This window comes from Homalodisca vitripennis, chromosome X (assembly GCF_021130785.1).
Source record: "Homalodisca vitripennis isolate AUS2020 chromosome X, UT_GWSS_2.1, whole genome shotgun sequence".
In the NCBI taxonomy this organism is placed as follows: domain Eukaryota; kingdom Metazoa; phylum Arthropoda; class Insecta; order Hemiptera; family Cicadellidae; genus Homalodisca; species Homalodisca vitripennis.
In genome coordinates this window covers 137036546-137058714 of record NC_060215.1, presented here as the reverse complement: position 1 = coordinate 137058714, position 22169 = coordinate 137036546, and the positions used below count along the sequence as shown (strand labels likewise).

Below are 22169 nucleotides of genomic sequence, written 5' to 3'. Positions count from 1 at the left end.
TATATTGAAACATAAAAAATATTAGTGCTTATACTATTTGGAGTTATGTTTAAAACGTACCCTTATCACATTACATATTTGGTAGATAAGATAGAGGTTGGTTGCATTAGACCATGAATCAGTGCTGCCAACTCTCAGACATTACACAAAGTTGTTAAACCACCCTCAAAATATTTAGAATATACCTATCAGAATTCACAATGCAATCTAAAAACAAAAAATACCACATTATCCTAACTAAAATTGTGCCTTCACAAATTTTAAGCCAGTACCTTTCTTAGTATCCTAAACTTACAAATAAAATAGTGGTTAACTCTAAACCAATGAAATGGCTTTGTCTTAACTTGTAATGAATTTATGTAGTAGAAGTGTAATTATATATGTATTTCTTTTATTTAATTTCTTTGGCATTTTTTAAATTTCTAATGGTGCATAAATAACTTTACAGTAGTAGTACCCTTCTTCTAGTAAATGTATAATACATCAAATACTTGTTTGTATGCACTGTTATACATGTGCCTGTTATGATATGTTAATATCCTAATCCAATTGTCACATATCCTGATTTGTAAATCATATTGCTTTACCTGTTTTGTAAATTAAGAAATTTTGTCTTGCAACATCATTACTACATTACAAATTGTGAAAGGTTTTAATTAAAAGACATATTTCACAAACCTTACAATTTTTAATAAATATTTTCTGAAATGTGCTATTCGTACAATTCCAATTCTGATAATGTGGTTTCAAATGTGCCTACTAATTATATATTCCTTATATTTATATCACAACTTACAGATTCGTACTTGCACAAGTAATAAAGAAGTGTTGCATGTTTTAACCTGTAACATTAAAAATTTGTTAACTAAACAAATTTAGTTAAGTGTCTAATATACGAGGGGGTACCAAAATGTTCTCTGAATAGCTCACGTGCTTGTGCAGTACAAACTTCTGCCACATCACTTCACCATTTCATTGCCGCCTGGATCATCGACCTGGCTTGTTCTGTTCTTCTGTAGTGATAGCTTTTGTTGTTGTTTAGTGATCAGCGTATAGCTGTGAGTTTTGTTTCCTGCTTCGTAAAAATACTGCTAAAACTGTTTTAACCCTTCCCCCGCTACGGAAATTTGGGACGCACCATACCCAAACGCTACATATACCTCAAAATCTTTTTTTCCATAAAGTCAACGCTAATGTTGTTTTTGAGTTTGTTACCATATAAAAAGATTGTTGGGGACGAAAAAAGTATAATTTTTTTAATACGTTTATTTAACTTTATAAAACAATATAAATACACAAAATTTAACGAAATGTTGAACGAAATTTTACTATCGTGTATAATATTATATTATAGTATAGTTAAAATAAAATATTAATAGGTATAAAAAGATCTAAAATTAGCCATCACGGTGTTCAAGGTAACGTTAACGTGTGGTACGTCTTGAAACACGTATCCGGGTGCAGGTTCAGCCGGGCGGTGCATGTCTCGCACATGTAAATGGTCTTCTTGCGTAAACCGTTGCGTGTACACACAACACATCTTCCCAATATGTCAAAAACCAATTTGACAACGTACGCACAACAGTTCCACTCGCAGTCCGCGAACGAACTAAACCGGCGAGTTAGTTCGTCAGTAGCGCTAGTGTCTGGCAAAACAGGCAGTGGCATGGGTGGTGCGCCGCGATTTTGCAGCTTGGAGAACAACTGTGAGGCGGGGACAACACTATTACTGTGTTTTTCTATTGAGGGATTTATGCTCCAGCAGCTGCTGCACTCCACCGGCAAAACTGGGAACTACTTACTCCCAATAATAAACTTAATGTTTAAAAGCGAATATATTTGTCAACAGCGTTTTAAGCAAAGTAAAAATTGGCGGTTATATTTGTAAACAGCGCGCAAAGGATTAATGTTGAACACAGGCTACAAAGATGCCACTATGGGAAAAAAACTCAAGTGTATGAGTTGTTTTCTATATTAAAAAATGGCGAATATGACTATTCCATTGATTATATTCCTCATTCTGGACATCCATCAACTGTCCAAACTGATGAAAATATTCAAAATAAATGAAATTGTACTTTCAGACCATCAACAGACCACTGATGAAATACCGGAGATAGGGATGAGAAGGGTCTCCCCTAAGTTTGTACCTCGCGTTCTAACTGACAATCAAAAATAACATCGAGTTGAAACATGTCGCTAAAGTTACCATCATAAAAAAAGGAAACTAGCACAAAACAACAACATAAATTATCACTACGGAAAACCGGAACAAACCAGTTTGACGATTCCAGATGGCACTGAAATTGTCCTACTGACACATAGCGGCAGAACTTTGTACTGCAGAAGCCCCGCCCACAGCAGAGCTATTCCGGGACTTTTGTACCTCCTTGTACATCTGAGAAAGGATTTTGAACTATTATTATTATGATATATATATATATATATATATATATATATATATATATATATATATATATCATAATATAATACTTTCAGAATACAGATATTTTAAAATATTCCACTTTCCTGCTTTTATAATCTCCCAAACAAAAAGAAACAACATGTTACAACTTGATAATGTGAGTCATGCAATAACATTCAATTAATAACATCGATTTGCAGTGTGTAGGAAGGGATTACAACACATAGGAATGCTGTACTTGGTCTGAAACATAAAATAGGATGAAGTTGTAACTAAACTCAGCACGGAAACGCAATTTGAGGATTTTAATAACAAAATTTAGTGCTGAGAAGAAATTTAACTCCATTTGATAAAAAATAGGAACTTAAAGAAAAGGTTTGGACAGCTAAATTATTTTTAGATCACAACCGATTTATGTGTTGGTGTTGGCAAAACATTTATGCACACAACACTCAGTCAGTGTACAATTAGTTAGAATAGTCGTAGAAAGGTTTCTTGTGAGAAAATAGGCGAGAGAGTTGCAACACGTTTCTTTAACAGTTATGGGGAGATACACTGAAACAAGAGTATAGTACAGGTCTGTGAGACACGACTACATGTAGAATGAGATACAATAAAGTACAAATATTTCAGAGATTAGTGTTTAAAGTCAACAGGCCTAAAATTACAAACTAGATCAAATGAGCTACCATGAGCAATAAAAGCTGTAACATAAATTGAAAAGGGTTTCACTTTAACAATCTATTTGACTGTTCTAAAATATTAAGTAAAACAGAAATTGACAAGAGAATGAGAAATGGTACTGAAAAAGTGCGGAGTTGACATAAATAAAAATGACACTATAGTGACTCCAGGTGGTAGTATAGCTATGATATTGACACATAGAAACGTAGAAATAGATCAAACCAACTGAGCAGTATACTCCCACAGGCGGGAATAGACAATTATGATTATTTCTACAGGTTTATAGCAATTTCATCTATTTTAGAATATCATTAGGCACTTACGAGTCTCTGACCCAATTTTTCCCCAGGTACTTAGACTTTTTATATATATGCAAGATAATACTAATAATATGTATTTATAACAATGTAATTTTATAAAATAATTGAGCTCTTAAAAACACTTTACCATATAAATAAGAGCGCAAGAGCTTACTATATAAAATTTTATTGGTAACTTAATATGATAACTAACTATATAGTAAAGGTAAACTGTGGGGTATCAGAAGCTGCACAGTGCGACTAGAATGCTGAGTTAAACTTAAGTCTCAATGGACAATAAAACCGTACTTTCCATCGCAGATGGAGGAAAGACGGATTTTAAAAAGGCTCCATTGTCTAATGTATTCTGAAGATTTAAATGAAACCTGTAATTTAAAATTATTAAATGCACTACGATATATCCAAAACACATTTTAAGCTTTCGCTGCTATCAATGATTATAATAATAGGCCTCCATTTTTAAATATTTAGGGATAAAAATTATTACAATGTGATGCAAAAACATTTGCACGCATTACAAAGGGTTCACATATATTTGCTTTTTTGATTTCGCTCAACAAATATTAGTATAAATCAGATTTATAATTATATATTATAACAACTGGGTAATTGTTAAATGTTACAGTGTTATAGATGACACCCTGCGGGCGACTTTCACCTGTAGGTGTGGTGGTTTAACACTCCCAGCCCCACATGAAGCTTCATGATGATCATGTTTACACTTACTGTAGAGCACATAGACGTCTTGGGCTGACAGTGTTAATATGTTCGGTTCATTTCAGGTCTTAAAGGAACAAAATCGTTTGATTACACCAGTTTATAAATTCAGTCATTGTTGATTCAAAAATGAATCTTACAAGGAAAAATATTTTCATCGTGATTTAAAAATTCATCTTGTTTTTAGAAAACTTTTAATTTAAATACAGATTTTATGTAGGGTTACAATGAAAGGGTAATATAATGTATTACTTGGTATTTCAACAGAAAAATGTCTCGTTTTCAAACATTTTTTAGCAGTATTAAATAATTTTAAAAATAAAAACCACAAATATTTTAAAATTATACCTTTTCAAAGTCTAAATAAATAATATATTGTATATTGCAGCTTTAGTTGGAAATACAATAATTTTAAAACGTGCTTTACTTTGAAAACTTGGAGGTAACTTCCATGTTTAAAAAAAATCATTGTATGTGTTTGAGGGTTAATAATTGTTAACTTACTGTACAATTCATCAAAATATTAGTACAAAAGACACATTATTTTATATGTGACCTTAATAATGCTTAATACTACTTATAATAGACCTTAATAATGCTTAATAGCTACTAAATCTTTAAGAGTTGTTTAAGTTTTTCATTTCAGACTATATTAGACTTGAGCAAAATTTAAATTTAAACCTCTTACCAACGAAACAATAACGCATTGTAAATGTCAACGGAACTGTTAACACGACAGTCTTTTACTGTGCAGTTTCTGAAAAATGCTGTTTATACTACTATCACATTAGATTTAAACCTAGTCAATACTGCGTTATAAAGTCTTATTATATACACAAAATTTTCATAAATATGATAAGAATGAGAATAATACCTTCTAAGGAATGTATATTAATATTTTTACTACAATACAGGCTATGTGTAAGATCAATATTTCAATATACTCCTTCTTAGTACTTACTTATAAAGTTAATAATTATTTTATTTTATAAAAGGTAAATCAACACTGACTCATTGACTCACAACTTATATTTCTTTGAGGCCAGAGATAAATTCTAAAACAACTTTTATTTTTCCTACACTGCCTATAACTGCTAACTTGAACAAGGGATGTAAACATTGCCTACTACTTGGGTATAGTCTTCCTAGCTCAATTAGTCCACTTATAACGTTGAGCTACATGATTTGATGCTGCATCATAAAAAAGTAAGAAACTGACAGAACGGGATGTTAACATGGAATTTAGAAAATTTGTAACAGATATATCTTTAGTATTACAGCAGTTACATCCAACATTACATCAGGAATCTAGTTGCAGGACAAACAATTAACCAACATCATTAATTAGCTTTATAACAAGTTAGAACAAGCTTGATTTGTGCTATATTCAGTCACAGGTCCCTCACAAGTACAATGCTCTAGTTGAAAATGATTTTTCAAAACATTTTTATGAATTGAGGTTAAGGCCACCATTACCCTGAATGTGTTCTGGCACTCCTTCATATTCATAGTAAAATTGTGCTTAAAATCTAGATTATTTTTAAAATATATCAACAAAATTGTTAAGTCGAGTTGTGCGATTTGTTGCGTTTTAAGCAGTTGCAATGCTATTGTTAGTTCAGCTAAGAATTCAGTTTCAACGCCATGAAAGGGTTATTGTCATAATCAGAAAGAATGTTTTGTGTAATTAAAGTGCCACATCACAAGCTGCTCGGAAGAAGCTACTGTTAACAGATTCAGCATGCAATACCTCTGTATGTTCCTGCCTGCACAGAGAATAAATATCATTCATACCTTTAATAATTCGGCTGTCAATCAGTATGCAGTTTTTGTGTTTTTCAAACAATCTGCAGTTTTTCTTACACTAAAAACTGACAGAACATGAAGATCAGAATTTTGTTTCAAACTCAGGAAAACATGTGCAAAGACGACTCAAATGATTCAGCAAGCCTTATTGGGGGAAGTTATGTCCCTGATTTCTGTAAATTTGTAGTTCAAATGTTTTAAAAATGGCTGCAATTCAGTTGATAGTGATTCACGTTCTGGTGTGACTTTCACCAATACAAACCCCTGAAAACTTAGTGTACCACGAATACCCTTCAGTGGACCACATTATCACCTCAAAGTTTTGAGACATCTAGGGATGCAGTGTGGTGAAAATGCCCTTAACTTTGGGTCAGGGATCCCACCTCCGCCCCTGACTATAGGCATAAGGCATCCTTAGTCAGTTCCTTAATTTTTTATCCCTTCTGCAGTTTGCATAGGTTAATGTCCTCTCACCCTACAATTGTTGTAAGAATTTTGTACAAAAATTCATGAAACCTTGGAACAGTACATCACAATATTTATCTTGGAACAGTTCTATTTTTTAGAATTAATTAATGTATATGATAAAAACAAGTGTCGAACTCAAAAGTAATAATCGAATAAAGCTGAAAACTGGCTTTAGTTCCGCAACCAAAATACTCACACGTACTTTGGCATTTTAAACACACTCAAACTGTACTCATAGTTGTAAAACCATTATTTCCTAACTGGTTGTGTTCCAATGGTTACACCGCAACACACAGGCTTTGTGGTACCTCCTCTCTCTTTCCTAAACATTTTCTCACCAAACAAAATTTCATTTTATACAAGATGTGACAAAATGCCTTTAATCCAAAATTCTACAGTAAAATCTGCTGTCATCCTCCAAGCTTAGACAAACAAATTCTTGTCCAAGACAATTAATAACACGATCTTAAAGAAAACATGGAGCAGCGTTAAATTTTATTTAGTTTTATAACTTTAAAATAATTTTAATGCTTAGGTAATCTCATTCTGGACCATTTTCCTGTATGTTACACCGGAACTGATGGGGTTAAGTAACGAGTCAGTATTGTTTATAAAATCTGGTTAATGTTAACTATCTCCCAATAGGGACTAAAATAGTACAGTAAATGCGGTTAATTATCAAAATTCTTCAACTCTTAGTACTACTGCTGAAGACCTGTAGCAATATTAAATCATGTCTTAAGAAAGAACAGTAGAGTAAAGTATTAAATTGAGAAAGACATAAAAAGCACGTTGTGAAAGAAGCACATCCAATAGAATACTAATACAGATATGCTACCATAAGTAAGACATTGCAATTAAAATGTACCAAAGGACTGTTTAGGCAAACTTAAAGCACAGTATGTATGAAGGACTGCTGACACATAAAGATAACACTATAAAGCCATAACACATATAATATTCCTGCAACTGGTTGCTAACGTTGAACCCCATAGTATGCTTTTTAAGTACCACTACATAGTATAAAGTACTCTCTTTTATATAATTGTTGACTTTTGAAGAATTAAAACATGTTGCACATATTCTGATCTTAATATCCCAGATAACAAATCTGAGATTGTACTTTTGAGACAATTATCATGTGGCTTATAATTTTAAGATTAATATACTTTTTATTTCAGAAAACTCATCAGCTTAGCTGAGCGATTCATAATCATTTTCCATTCCTAAAATTGTTTCCATGATAACAGTGTTTATAAAAGATAAGTTAGGTCTTTTAAAAAGGTGGAAATAACATTTTTAAATACTCTTAGAAAGTGCAACACTTCTACTAAAAGGTATACTGAGGTTTTATAAGTTAGTAAGCCATTGCAGAAAATCTGTTTTAACAGTTATTACCAATTATAAATGTGTATACGTGTAAGAGAATCAGGCCAAACCAGTCAACGGTTTGCTTGTGACACATCTTTGCATCTACAAAAAATTATAAAATTGAACACGATACTCATTTCCTCAAGTTTTGTAATTTAGCGCTCAAGCTTCCTGAACTAAAGCTGTAATAATAAAACATAGATTCTTATTTATTCATGCTACGAGGAACAACATTCAATGCAGAAGCTTATTATTGTATGTGTGTAGTCCTACATTATTTTATGGTTGTATAACTGTGAACCATATGGTTGTAATCATGCAAAAGGCATCACATAATATAAACTCTATGGACACAAGTTGTACATACGGATATATGTAAATATAAGATTTAGACGATTTTTATTGTTCTCATCGTAAAATAGATACTCTATACTAAATTTGTATGAGAAATTTCCCCAAATAAAAAATTACACAAGATTTAAATGAATTCAAAATGAAGCTAGTGTGAAATTCAATGAATACAATCTTGATATACAACTTTAAAACAGGTAAATTTTAAATAAGTACCATTATTTTTAGTATATCTTACAAGTATTAATTTTCCTAGTATTAATTCTGTGTGGCCACCTCAGCTTCAATATTTGCAAGCCAAGAAATTTGATACTATTTGATTTAGTTCTTTGTTAAGAAACCTGGTTTCATCAAATGTTTTATTTTTGAAAAATAATGAAACTTGTCTTCTGAATATTAAAACTTTGTGGAAAAATATCAATATTAGATTTATTAGTTTAACAGCCTTTTTCTAGAAATAAGAGCCATCAGCAAAAAGAACTAATTCGCTTTCATAATCATGAATTTAGTTTAAAAATTGGGCACATTTTACAAAGTACAAAGAAATAAAAATGTACTAAGAATAGAAACTTGGGGAACACCATGTTCCATTTCTGAACATACTCTATATTTCTTTAGTTTTTAATTAAGTTAGTTACTGGATACTAATATCCATAGGAGGCAAGGCTATAATATTTTAATAGTTATTTTATTAATTTTATATTCCATAAAAATTATGTCTATAATTTTTTATTTTCGAGGTAATATTTTTTAGGTATGTTGCAATTAGCTAACCATAGGATATCAAACTGATTTTTCGATTTTGCCAATCGCTTTGGTAACTGATTTAAAATATTCTAGCAAAGTTGCTATGATTTGCCTTCCCAAACCCATGTTGTTGATAATCAAACAATTTATTGACTTTTAAATGTTGAACTAATCTGTTGCATCAGTATTTTATTTTATATTTTGAATAAAGTTGAAAGCATTTGATACGGAAGAGATGTTTACAATGTTTACTTTTACTGGTGTTGTCCCAGTTGGTAACTTCAGAATCAGAATCTCTTTATTAACATGAACATTGAGAACAGTTATGCAAACAATAACAATGCACACAAAAATTGTTTTTGGCTTATACAATTGTCTAGTGGCCAAGGAATTATAAATACATTATTTAGTATTTAAAATTTTCTATATGTTATTCACTTGAAAAGCAAGAGCCTTAGCATCAAAAATTTTCCACAGACTGAAAAAAATAAAAGTTGCTGTTGCTCTTTGTTCTGTACTTCTTTTAGACTATTTTATCTTCAATATTAACTTCTTTTATTTTTTCCCCCTTGAGCTTGACCATTTATGTTAATAGTTTTGTGGTGTTATGAGTTTGTGTCTATTAAATTAATTGAGAACGTGAATCAGTGAGCTATAAATACACAGTTTACATGTTGGAAACAATACATGAAAAGCTACTTGTGTGGAAACAATAAGCATAACTGCATACCCTGCTTCATTCTCACATGCCCTCTTATAAAGTAATAGTAAAAATAAAAAAATACTCATAATCTATTAAACTTATTTTTGATATGTATACAGAAGGTAATTCATATGATTTGTTTAAATATTGATAAAATAAGGCACTTTCCAGTAATTTCAATAAACTGCTTGAAATATCCGACAACCTTTTGATAACAAAATGGTTTAAAATTGCTATCAATATATCTGTATGAATTTTAACCGTACATTTTACATTTTATCCAATGAACGTAAAGAAATGTGTAAAGCATCAATGGTCACAGCAAACAATTGGCTTATTACGATCAGTTCTATACCATTTTAAACCTCTAAGTAGATTTATAGCCAGCATTGTAGTGAAGCAAAAGGAATTGCTTGATCTCAGCTCGAAGAGCTGTGTTAGGGACGACAAGAGTAGAAGAGAGAGGAACGTTGGTTATGGGACTGGTGTTGCGCCCGTTCACCATCCAAGCTCGAATAGCATCATGTTCGTAAGTAAATCCATCTGTAAACAGAAATAGGTAAGGTTGATAGCACAGAATGCAGATAACTCTATCAGTTCTTAATCATACTACATTCAAAGTTTGGAGCAGGTCAAACGTACTGATTATTATAACACACTATTTTTGTACGTTATTAAGATGAATAACAAGGACATTATCATTAGTCTCTTAGTAAAAAGGTATTACTTTAGTTTACTGATCAACTAACAAGATCTGAACTGTTAAATCATGAATCATGAACACTAAATTACAAGTCAAAATTATTGCTTCAAATATATTCCCAAAAAGATTTTGTTTGCCACCTCCAATCTGTCTATATAAAAAAACTCGTTTTTTGTAATTTAATAAATGTTTATGACAATTAGTTTCAAATTTGCAGCATTAAAATAAATTTATACTAGACAATAGACAATAGACAATAGACAATAGACAATAGACAAAAATTCTTTATTAACATGCTCATTGAGAACAGTATTAGCGTCATAGTAAACACTACAAGTTTTTTTTTTTACAAAATATAAAGTTTTGTAATGATATAAAAGGTTACATTGTTAAAATTTAAATGTCAAATACTCTTTGAAAAAATTCTTCTATGGAGTAGAAGGGGCGGTCAGCAAGCCATTTGTGTAGTATGCTGGTTTTGAGTTCATTCTCTCCTTTGTCTCTCAGCTCTGATGGCAGGTGGTTGTGAAGCTTCCTCCCGATGTATGTAGCTTCTTTTCGAACTGTGACAGTCGGTGGGCTGGAAGGTCATACAAAGTAGTGTCTCTGAGGTTGTACTGATTGAACTTCACCCCGCTTTGGTAGGCCCTCTCTTACTGCGTGCATTCACAGTTTCTTGAATGTATAGTGATACGATAGTGAGGATCTTATGGGTTTCTAAAGGCTTCTCTACAGCTGTTTGGTGGTTGCAGTCCTGCAAGTGTTCTGACTGCGGTTTTTTGTTTTTTTGAGAACCCTTTGAATCTGACCAGCTGATGTTCCTCCCCATGCTACTAAACCATATCTTATGTGAGCCTCAAACAAAGCGAAATAAGCAGCTCTTGTAGTTGTTTTCATCAGTAGAAGCTTTGATGTTTTTAATTGCATAGAGGCTGGAACTTAACTTCCCACAGAGTTTGTCTACATGAGAGGCCCAGGATAAGTTTTTATCCAGAGTTATGCCCAAAAACTTGACTTCGTCATTCATTGCAACATCTGGTATACATGGCACACATTCAGATCTCCTTCCAAAAGCTATTTGGGCAGTTTTGGTAGTGTTTACTGCTAAGTCATTGTTTATGACAGTAACTGATAGGTCATGTTGAGGGATAGGTAGGATGTGATTGCCATATTTTCAGTTGAGGTTTCACTAAACATCAAGGTTGTGTCGTCAGCATACATCAAGGTTAAGCATGCATCACCAATGTATTGAGGTAAGTCGTTAGTGAAAAGGATGAAGAGTACTGGTCCAAGAACAGATCCTTGGGGGACACCTCGGTTTACAGGTAGGAGACTAGATCTTACATAATTGGATATTCCATTTTCTGTTTTACTTAGCTCAACCAGTTGTTTTCGTCCTCCAAGGTAACTTTGGAAACCAATTTTTTAGCTGTTCCTGCTACTCCTAAGTTTTCCAGTTTCCGGATGATGAGATCATGGCTAAGACAGTCAAAACGCTTTACTAAAGTCTAGGAAAATTCCAGTAGTTAAATTCCCTTCTTCAATACTATCTATAAGAGACTCTACCATTTTTATTATTGCAGTGGTGGTAGACCTGCCTTTAGTAAAAGCCATGTTGACAGTTTGTCAGTAGATTATGTTTTTCGCAGTGGTCCCAGTAGCCTTCTGAGAACAATTCTTTTCATTTCGCACAGTTTTGAGAAAGTGGATACAAGAGAGATAGGTCTATAATTACTGGGATCTAAGTAGCTTCCATTTTTATATTTTGGATACACTTTTGATAGTTTTAGAGCTGAAGGAAATTTACCACTTCTGAAAGACTTATTGAATATGTCGACGAGGGGGCAGTGCAAGTTCTTCAGGGCAAAATTTGAGTATTTTTGAAGAAATCTCAATCTAAACCTGATGAGTTTTTTGATTTGAGGTTGTTAATGATTGTTCTGACTTCATTTTCTTTGTTTCTCGAAGGTTTATGAGCTGTTGAAGTGTTGGCTGTACAGGTGGTAAAAAAAGTTCTTATTATTCCATTATTTTTTTTCTAACGTTTTTTCAGCTATGTGTAAAAAAGTGAGAGTTTAGATGGTCTGCTACTTCTACAGAGTTGTCAATGATTTTTCCATTAACTTCTAGCTTTATTTTTCGTTCACTGACTTTCCTTTCTTGGACCATGTTGTGTTTATAACTTCCCACATAGCCTTGGATTTTATTGTCGGCACGGGGCAATGTGGTCTGATGCCGCTTGTTTTTCTGAGGAGTTTCAGTCGTAGGTCATAGTTTTTTTTACATCTTATTGACTCTTCTTGTCATCAATAGATCCTGTCATTTCATATTTACTAAGGGTTATCAGGTATCTGTCCTTTAGTCTATTGGCTTCTTGGTCAGCAAAATATTTAGGTTTTAGTTTATGGCGTGTTTTAAATTTCCTCTGAGGGCATGCTGCATCCATGGCAAGTCGTAGAGTAGAGCTCAATCTTTCAAAAGCTTCGTCAGCATCTTCAGTTTGCAGAATGTTTGACCAGTTCTCTTCCCCAAGTATGCATTTGAGCTCTTGAAGATTTTTTCTTCTGAGGCAGCGACTCATTCTGAGTGGATTATCCTGTATTACTGCGAAGTTGACGTCACAGCTTTGGGCAGTATGGTCTGAGATGCCAGCATGGATAACCTTTGTGTCAAGCTTCTCAGTGTCAATATTAGAACAAATCCAGTCGATAGAGGATTGTGTAGTTGGGGTAATTCTGGTCGCTGGAAGTTGTACCCTCTTGCTGTTATGAGAGGCCAGAGTCTCATCTAATAAAGTACTTCTTCTGTCAGGATTTAAAATGTCAACGTTTATGTCCCCCATTATGACCAGAGGATAGTAGTCTATTCTTGTATTAGTGATTATATTAGACACTGTTTCTAGCGCTAAATCAAAATCTCCGTTAGGAGATCTGTATGTACCAAGAATGTGGATAAACTGATTGTTTAAGCCTGATTTTGATCAGAGCAGCCCTCAAGCGTAATCTCTCTGCAGAACTGGACAACAATAAGTTCTTCTGTATGCCTCACAAGGTTTTTGTCAACATAGATAGCAACCCCACCTTTCCTATGTTCTGTTCTACAGAAGTGGGAGGTGGCCTTGAGATAGTATCCTGTGATTACGGTGTTTTCTATTTGGTCTCGTTTAAGACCATGCTCTGTCAGAATCAGTACGTTTGGCTTAATTTTTTTGAACTAGATGTTGAAGTCTATTAATTTTATTTGAAATTTCTTGTGTGTTTTGATGCAAAATGAGGAGACTTGATGGATTTTTAAAAATATTTTTGTGTGATGATCCTGGATCTCTCTGCTGTGCTACACTAATATTTTGTTCCAGAATATTTTTGTTTTGTATCTTTTCTTTTTTTTGATGATTCTCTTCTAAAAAATGAGAGTTTTGGGATGGACATTAACAAGTTTATTTGGTGATAAAAAAGGTGATCCTGCAATGTTGCTGGAGTCACTGTCATAATTGTCATATTCGGTAGTATTGGACAGTTCTTCAGTTGGAGTTTGACTTTGGTTGTGCAGTTTTTTTTGACGGAGTTTGTCTGATTCTCCCTGTTGTTTGCATTAGTCGAGAGTTTTATTGTTGGATATTGACGGGTTTTCCCAGGCTGATTTTGGTTAGATGTGATTTTACTGGCTAGATTTTTATTAAAAAATTCTTCTATGCTTTCATTTTTGTCTCGGAGTTTAGCAGAAGTTGGGGGGAGTTTGTCTATCTTATTAGTGTTATTAGAGATCAAAGGCATGGATTCCTTATTGGTTTCCGAGCTCTGTTTGAGTAGATATGCTGGTATCATACATGGTTGTATAGATTGTGGGGTTGGGTTTTGAAGGTTTTCATTTTTTGAACTTGTAAGGAAATACTAAATTTGTTTTGGATTTTCTTAGCATTATTTGTTCCCCCAAAAGGTTTTTTTAAGAGGGGTACGGCAAGGTGTAGAATTCCTTGTTTTCCCACTGTTTTTTACTAATGTTTTGTCCTCCTTGTCTGCCAGATTTTTCACCTCTGCTTCCAAAAATTTTGAGTTTTTCTTCAAATAAATTCTGATTTTTGCTTAGAAGTCCTATTTCTGTGGAAAAGAGAGGAAGGGTCGAATTTATTGAGTTGGTGTTATGTTCTGTTTGGGATTCAGCGTTTTTCATCAACTTTTCCTCTTTATAACTTAAGTTTTGCCTATTTGAGAGTTTTCTTTTCAAATTTATAATTTCCTTATCGAGTTCATTTATTTTAAATTCATATTTATTGAGAAGTTCTGCTTGCTTTCTGTCGTGGTCTTCAAAAATACTTTGCACTTTGAGAAGATTTTCTTTATCCCTAATACTGATTACTTATGAGTGGGACATTAATAATACTAGTAATAATATTTATTGCCATATTAAGTATTTACACTCATCGACAAAGTCAGTTTACAGCTAATAGCCAAGTTAAAAAATAAACACATGCTTAACTACTAAAAAAGAAAAAAAATATAGAAACATTCATGAAATATAAACAATTATCCTTAGTTAACTTTACTGTGGTTATAAATTAATATCATATACAGCAAAAAACACTCATCTACAGTATAAAAAGGGTTGTTCAGAAGCAATTATAAAATCTATTGCACAATATTTTTTTAGGGTATATATTTATTAAATGACATATTTTAATATAAATTTTTAGCGACTCAAAATGGTGAATATGAATTGTTTTATCTAGTCTGCAGAAATTGATTGTAGTAAGCCTACTTGCCTTACTCCTAGTATTATAGCTATGATCAGCATACTTAATATTGTTAGGATTACGAAAAGTATACAAAATTAAGTCATGTAAGTAAAAACTGAAAATAGTTTGAATTTTTAATAAGTTTATAAATAAAGGTTTGCAATGTTCCAAAAAACTAATACCAAATATGATCCTGATAACATTTTTTTTTGCAAAATTAATATTTCATTCGGTAAGTAAGCTCCAGTTTGTTATAAATAAAACTCAGAAGTAGATAAAAAATATTTTACTGTATACATCTTAAAGCTACATCTTTTTTGTATTAAACATAATTTCTAAGTTAATTTAAACACTTATCATACCTATGTACTAACTTAAAAAAGTGTTCTGCATAAAAATGTTGCCTGTGCCTGGAGCTGACCTGAGTCTGCATCTTTAAGTCATGTATGAATGTATCATCCCAACACCTTTGGTTGTTCTTTGGTCTCCAGATTGACATACTTAACCCATGTTTCATTCTCTGTTACAATTCTGTTGAGGAATGATTGTTCTTTTTGCTTGTAGCACATGAGTAAGTGAAAAGCGAGGTCATTCGCTAAGTTTTATGATTTTCCGAGAGAAGTTTGAGACCCATCGAGCACAGAACTTTTGGTAGGCTAACGTTTTGTCATTTTTGTGCAAAATAGTTTTGGAAATTTGTAGGAATTCACTACAAAGCTACGAGATAGTGGATTGTCGATTGTCACGAATCCTTCTGTTGATTTTCTTGACGAGTTTATTGTGATCACAGAGTGGGTTGCTACTTCTCTATCACTTTGGACCCCATTTTTGAAAAATCGAATTAATTTCCGAACAACTCCTTCACTCATTATTTCACTGTGCATACACAGCGCAAAGTCCTCTGTGAATTGCTACCTCTGAATGTTGCTTGGGTATGAAAAATTGCACCTCACACTTTTCGGGACTTTTGATAACAGAAGACATTTTGAAAACTTATAGAAAAATAACTGGCGCTCAAACAACCTTCACTATACCACGACTATTTTTTCAGAAAATAAAACTGTATATACTGTATTATACTTTATCATGGTGTGTATTTACAGTTTTTTACAACAATAAACAAATATTGTATTGTTTGTACATGTTTTTCTTTATTTTTTCAGTATTCTCCGTTTAAGCCACATTTTCATTATGTCCGGCTAGTCCGACTTAATGAGGTTGCACTGTAATCCTATCTGTGTTTAACCATTTTGCTCTTCAGTACAGACATGATTGGGCAGGGGTTACACTAAAAATTGTATAGCCTGACATCATCATGTTTTAATCAAGATTTCTAAATCGGTAGTTACCGTTTTCAATTTGTATAAACAGTGTTTGTAAATATTTTTTGAAAATTGTATTTTCCTCACGTAAAATCCCTTAAAAACTTGTCAAAATACATTTTCCAACCAGTCCCTGTTTACTTCTTAAAAGACATGGAACCCTTTCAAACAAACTTGGTCATTTGGAAAACCAAATACTTGGTGTGGAACAAATCCACTATATATTTTCACTTCAGTAGCCATTTCACCAACTGTTAGGCACTAATTACCATCAATTACACTATAAAGATAAATGTCTTACAAATTCAACAACAATTGTGGTTCTCATCTGTAGCAGTAATTTCAAATCTCCAAATTGAGTAATGAATGAGTCTAGAGGGATTTTTTGGGGGGTTAGTAGTTTTGTTTCACATTTAACAATAACACTCATGAGACTGCTCTATAGTGCTGAGTCAGGACTGCATTTATTTCCTTCCCACATTATGTAACCAGTTCTTCTGTGTGGGTGCCCAATACATTCACCACATCAGTGATAGCAACAAAAGTTACCTATATATTTGAAACATATTTTAGTTTAAATTTTTTAATAACAGTTAGAACAATACCTTCACATATAACAGGATCTATCATGACTTGCTGTGTGATTGGACAGATCATGTGATTCGGAACATCAGCGGAACTCATCTTGAAAGCAGTGACAAGATCATCCAGCTGGACATCTTCTGGAATAAGCAAAATATACATATTACTACATTAAATTATTAATTAAAATATAAATAACTTTCTATCACAGTTTTATGTCAAAAGCGAGAAATTGATAACACCACTGTGGAAACAGAGAGCTGAAGTGAATTTGAATGTATGTATTAGTGAAGGTATCTCAATTACTGCATGAAAGAAGGTTACTTTGACACTTACTGACAGGATTGATGGGTGGGGAAGGAGGGGGAACAAATTAGATCTGTTCTCCAAGAGCATTTAATTTAAAACTAGTTGGACGCCTAACAAACTATTTTCGAATAAACATTACATTTATGTGTGGGCTTTGAAATCCATCATAATAATAATTGATTACGATTATGAAAAACTAACCGTTTATTACTGGTGAACTATAACATGCTGTTCACATCTATGTAACATTAATTATAGATTTATTCTTGTTGCGATTTTTATACTTTTAAGTGAAGAAACACAAATTATATGTAACGTCACGTGACAGAGTAGTTCAGCGTTGTCGTTGTGTTATTGCAACTGCAGACGAGTAACTATGCCGTTAGAGTGAGAGCAGATATGTAGGGAGGAAAGGTTTCGTACATGTGCTCTGGCGGAAAGAATATTATCTAAGTGTGACTCAAGCCACCATCCCTTGCACCTTCCAGTCCAAGCCACCACTACCACTCTCACAGTTGCCACAATAAAGAGTGAGCTGCGGAGTTCTGAGCAGTTCTGTACTGTATTAGTTTGTCATCATTCGTTGTCACTAAGAGACAACGGCGGCCTAGGTAGTTTGGCAGTTTGTATATACAGATGAGCAGGCACTAGCCGCGGTTAATGAACAAAACCTGCTCCATAAAACCTGTGTTAAAAATTAAATGTTTTAAAATGTTGTTAGTCAAATTACATGCGCAAGATAATAACTTTACGGCTCCATATCACGACCAATGCCCAATACTTTGAATGTCCGGTCAAGAGCAACAGTCAAGATAGTAATTTAATAACTTTTCAGATAATTCTAAAACACCATATTCAATTACAATACATGTATACCTATCTTATATAAAAATTTGGTTCTAATCGGATCATGAGTTTCCGAGTTATGAATTTTAAAAGTTGGAGTTTGGTTAAGAAGCCCCAAAAACTAGTACCATTTTTGTTGTTGTTATTAAGATAAAAACTGGTAGTTATTGGTGGTGGAGTATTTGTTTTATATGTCTAAACATAGAAATAAAATAGATAATTTTAATGTAACTCCCATTGTTGTAACTATATTAGTTTGTGGTCAACTTTCAAACTTGGGTATCAATGTGTACTGTATACACTTTCTGATCCAAGAATAGACATAAAGACAGCTTTGGCCTTGATTTGTACTTTAAACTTAACTAATTTGTATTTTGTTAATCCATGTTTTTAGTTATAGATTTCATATAAACTGTGTTTTTTACAGATTTCATTCATCCCTGTATAAGCTTCCTGGTGATTAGGTGCTAGAATGGTTTTACTATAAACTTTATACACTCTGACCTGATCTTAGCCTAATACCACTTCTAGTAGCTAAGAAGTGCAATAAATAATGAATTTAGGACTTAATATTTCAAAAATTTCACCGGGACCCCCTAGCTGATCAGACCCTACAGTGGTCCAGACAACCTCCCCCCCAGAAAAGATTCCTAGGTGCGCTAGTGTTCAGTGACGTTCAACACAGGAAGGGTAAGATATACATCAAAACCCTATTTTAATAGACACCTTTGTATGCTGGACAAAGCAGCAAAACGGTCCAAACCCTAGACTCACAAAGCAAATCATGCTTGAGAACTTCATACATGGTATTTCAGATCATCACCTAGATTTTCACAAGGTAGTTGTTCTTAGAAATAATCTACACTTCAAGGTGACCCAGGTGGGACCAACTGCTGACACTGGATGTGCAGGCCATGTTCAATTCATCCAGATGGACTGATGTGCTGGCTGCCTTACACTGTATTCCCACATATGTACTTGTCTGTTGAGAATAGTTCTATCATTCTATTTTCGGGATAGACAGTGACACATGACAAGGAATGAAATATCAGGTGTAGCTCAGGGTTTGCCCTTCACATGACCCAATGGAATATTGCCTACGATGGCTTCATGTGTGAGGAAATGCCTGAGGCGAGCTTTCTCACTAGATACACACACTTAAGTGAAATCACCTGGTATATATAAAAGTTCTGGACACGCAAGGTCTGACTCTAGTGATCAAGAAGATAGAAATCATCCTTCTCACCAAAATAGAAATTTACACAGACATTCAAGTGTGGCAGACTAAAAATATATAGAGACCAAGATAGGTTACCTGTCTCGGCAAGAGGTTTGACACCAAGCTCACATTCTAGGATCAGACTTTCAGCATGGCAGTATTGGCAGGATAATCCAATCGTTAGTAAAAAAGATATTGCCATTTTACTATCCAATTTGTAATGTTTTAGTAAGTATTATGCTTTCTTACATAAATGTTATTTTTAATATGATATTAGTACAAATACCAGTGAACTCAACTTAATTGCATGACAAAATTATAACTTACTAGCAGACCCGACAGACGTTGTCTATTAAAAAGTTATTGCAATATCTAACTTCATTACATGTACATTTAATCACACTTCGACCAATCGATAGTGTGTGAGTATAACATGAGCGAAGTGAAATGTAGAGGATATTTTAAATGAAAACTATAACTTATTTAAAGTGAAGGTAAAAAAGTTGAAACAAACTATTTTATAACAGGTATATTTTTTCAATTTACAACTTAATTTATCATAATGCCATTGAATGCACAATATTTTTGTTAATCCTTCAGGAGTATACACAAACAAATTAGATGGTTTTCCGATAGGGCTAAAGTATAATAAGTGGCCACCATCACAATCGAATTATTGATATTTCTGAATTAGCCTTCCTTGTAGCCTATCTAAACTACTAAAATGACGATCCGAGTTAGATTATAGTCATTTAAAGGCTGAAGTGTAATAAGCGGCCACCATCACAATCGAATTATTGATATTTCAAATTAGCCTATTTAAACTACCGAATTTCATTATCTTTATATATATTATATATTTCTTGTGTGTGTGTGTGTGTGTATGGGGCTGAACTCCTCCTAAATGGGTGGGCCATCTTGGAATGTTTTACATTGGATCCAGCAGAATGCGCTACGATCGCAGTTTCAAATGTTTTCCTATTTTAATTCCAGGTTTTCCTGACAGTTTGTGCTGCTATCAAATTTGTGTGTTGTTTTGTAACATCGTGTAATTATTGTGTGAGTGCTAATTGTAATATTACATTAATAGAGATTGAAGATGTTTGAAGTACATAAAAAACTATAGTTATTTATTGAAGTTATTGAACTCATTTTGCAAATTTATTGAAGTGAGTATATTGGTCGCATAACGTCAAATAACCTAAGTAGCATACAAATCAAAAGGTTGTGTTTCTATGTGTGAATAACTATTGTTAACAGTTTAGATAATCAAGTTTTTTTTAAATAGTTTGTTGTAATTTACATTTTTAATCTGCAGTCAAAATTGGTCACATAAGTTCAAATTAAGTAGCGTACAAATCACATGTATGAATTTAACTATTGTTAATAGTGTAGGAATTGGTTTTAAATTAAATTCTGTTGGCCAGTTCCGATACTATACTGTAATTTTAAACAACTATAATGAAATTCGGTAGTTTAGATAGGCTAATCAGAAAAATCAATAATTCGATTGTGATGGTGGCAGCTTATTATACTTCAGCCTTTAAATAACTATAATCTATTCGGATAGTAGTTTAGATAGGCTATTCAGAAATATCAATAATTCGATTGTGATGGAGGCCACTTATTATACTTCAGCCCTATCTGAAAAACCATCTAATTTGTTTGTGAATACTCCTGAAGGATTAACAAAAAAAATTGTATATTCAATGTCATTACGATAACTTAGGTTGTAAATTGAAAAAATATACCTGTTATAAAATTAGTTATTTAAAATTACAGTATAGTATCGGAACTGGCCAACAGAATTTAATTTAAAACCAATTCCTAAACTATTAACAATAGTTAGATAGAGCTTCATTCAGTTTTGCTTGTACATTTGGAATATTTACATCATTTTGGATCAACGTGGTGTCATCAGCATACAGTATAGAGAAAGCTGACACATTATAACTAAAGTCATTCACAAACACCAAAAAAAGAAAAGGACCAAGGACAGAGCCCTGCGGAACACCTGCATAAACATCAAGATATTCTGAGCACTCATTTTTAACAGCAACCATTTTTTTCCTATTCTTAAGATAACTTTCTATTACTGACAGTTCTTCATTTACAACACCATAATGTTTAAGTTTTTGACATAACATAACATGAGAAACATTGTCAAAAGCCTTACTTAGGTCTAATAGGCTAGTACCAACCACCAGCTTGTCCTCAAAGCTGTTTAAAATATAGTCTACAATTTTCTCAACTGCATCCACGGTTGTATGTTTAGGCCTAAAGCCAAATTGAAAAGGATACAACAAATTGTTGGTAACAAAGTATTCATACAGCTGTGCCACCAGGCAAGACTCGATTACCTTACTTAAAATTGGGACAATTGTGATCGGCCGATAATTTTCAGGACAGTTCATATCTCCTTTCTTAAACATAGGTGTAACTTTAGACATCTTTAGGCAGTCTGGAAAATATCCTACAGTAACAACTAAATTTACCAGATAAGTAAGTGGTAACAATATAACATTAATTATATTTTTAAGCAAAAAATTGGACAAACCATACACATCCTCACTATGTGAGCCACTCATTTTATTGACAACACACTTTACCATTCCTTCATCCACCAACTTCCATTTAAATACATTATCAGCATTAGGCCTAGTAGAATTTGATAGCAAGTCAGAGTACACTGAGTCATTTACATCAATGACCTCATCCTGTTTATCATTACTGTCAATAGACAAATTAACAAAGTAAGAGTTCAATTGGCCAGGTGAGATTGGTATACTGCGTTTTGTTGAGCAATTAAGATTACATTCTCTTTTAGCAACAAACCATGCAGCTTTGCATTGGTTATTGGAATT

The 22169-nt window shown here is 33.1% G+C and overlaps 1 protein-coding gene across 1 annotated transcript in view; it reads right to left on the bottom strand.

Moving 5' to 3' along the window:
* Nucleotides 1-2940: 2940 nt before the first annotated feature.
* Nucleotides 2941-22169, bottom strand: part of LOC124369888 (WD repeat, SAM and U-box domain-containing protein 1-like) — a 62888-nt gene continuing 43659 nt past the window's right edge. The window contains exons 16-17 of the mRNA XM_046828030.1: nucleotides 16955-17071; nucleotides 2941-10135 (exon numbers count right to left, since the gene is read on the bottom strand). Coding sequence (XP_046683986.1) covers nucleotides 9960-10135; nucleotides 16955-17071 — 293 coding nt within the window. The 3' untranslated portion in view covers nucleotides 2941-9959. The remainder of the gene's footprint in view (nucleotides 10136-16954; nucleotides 17072-22169) is intronic.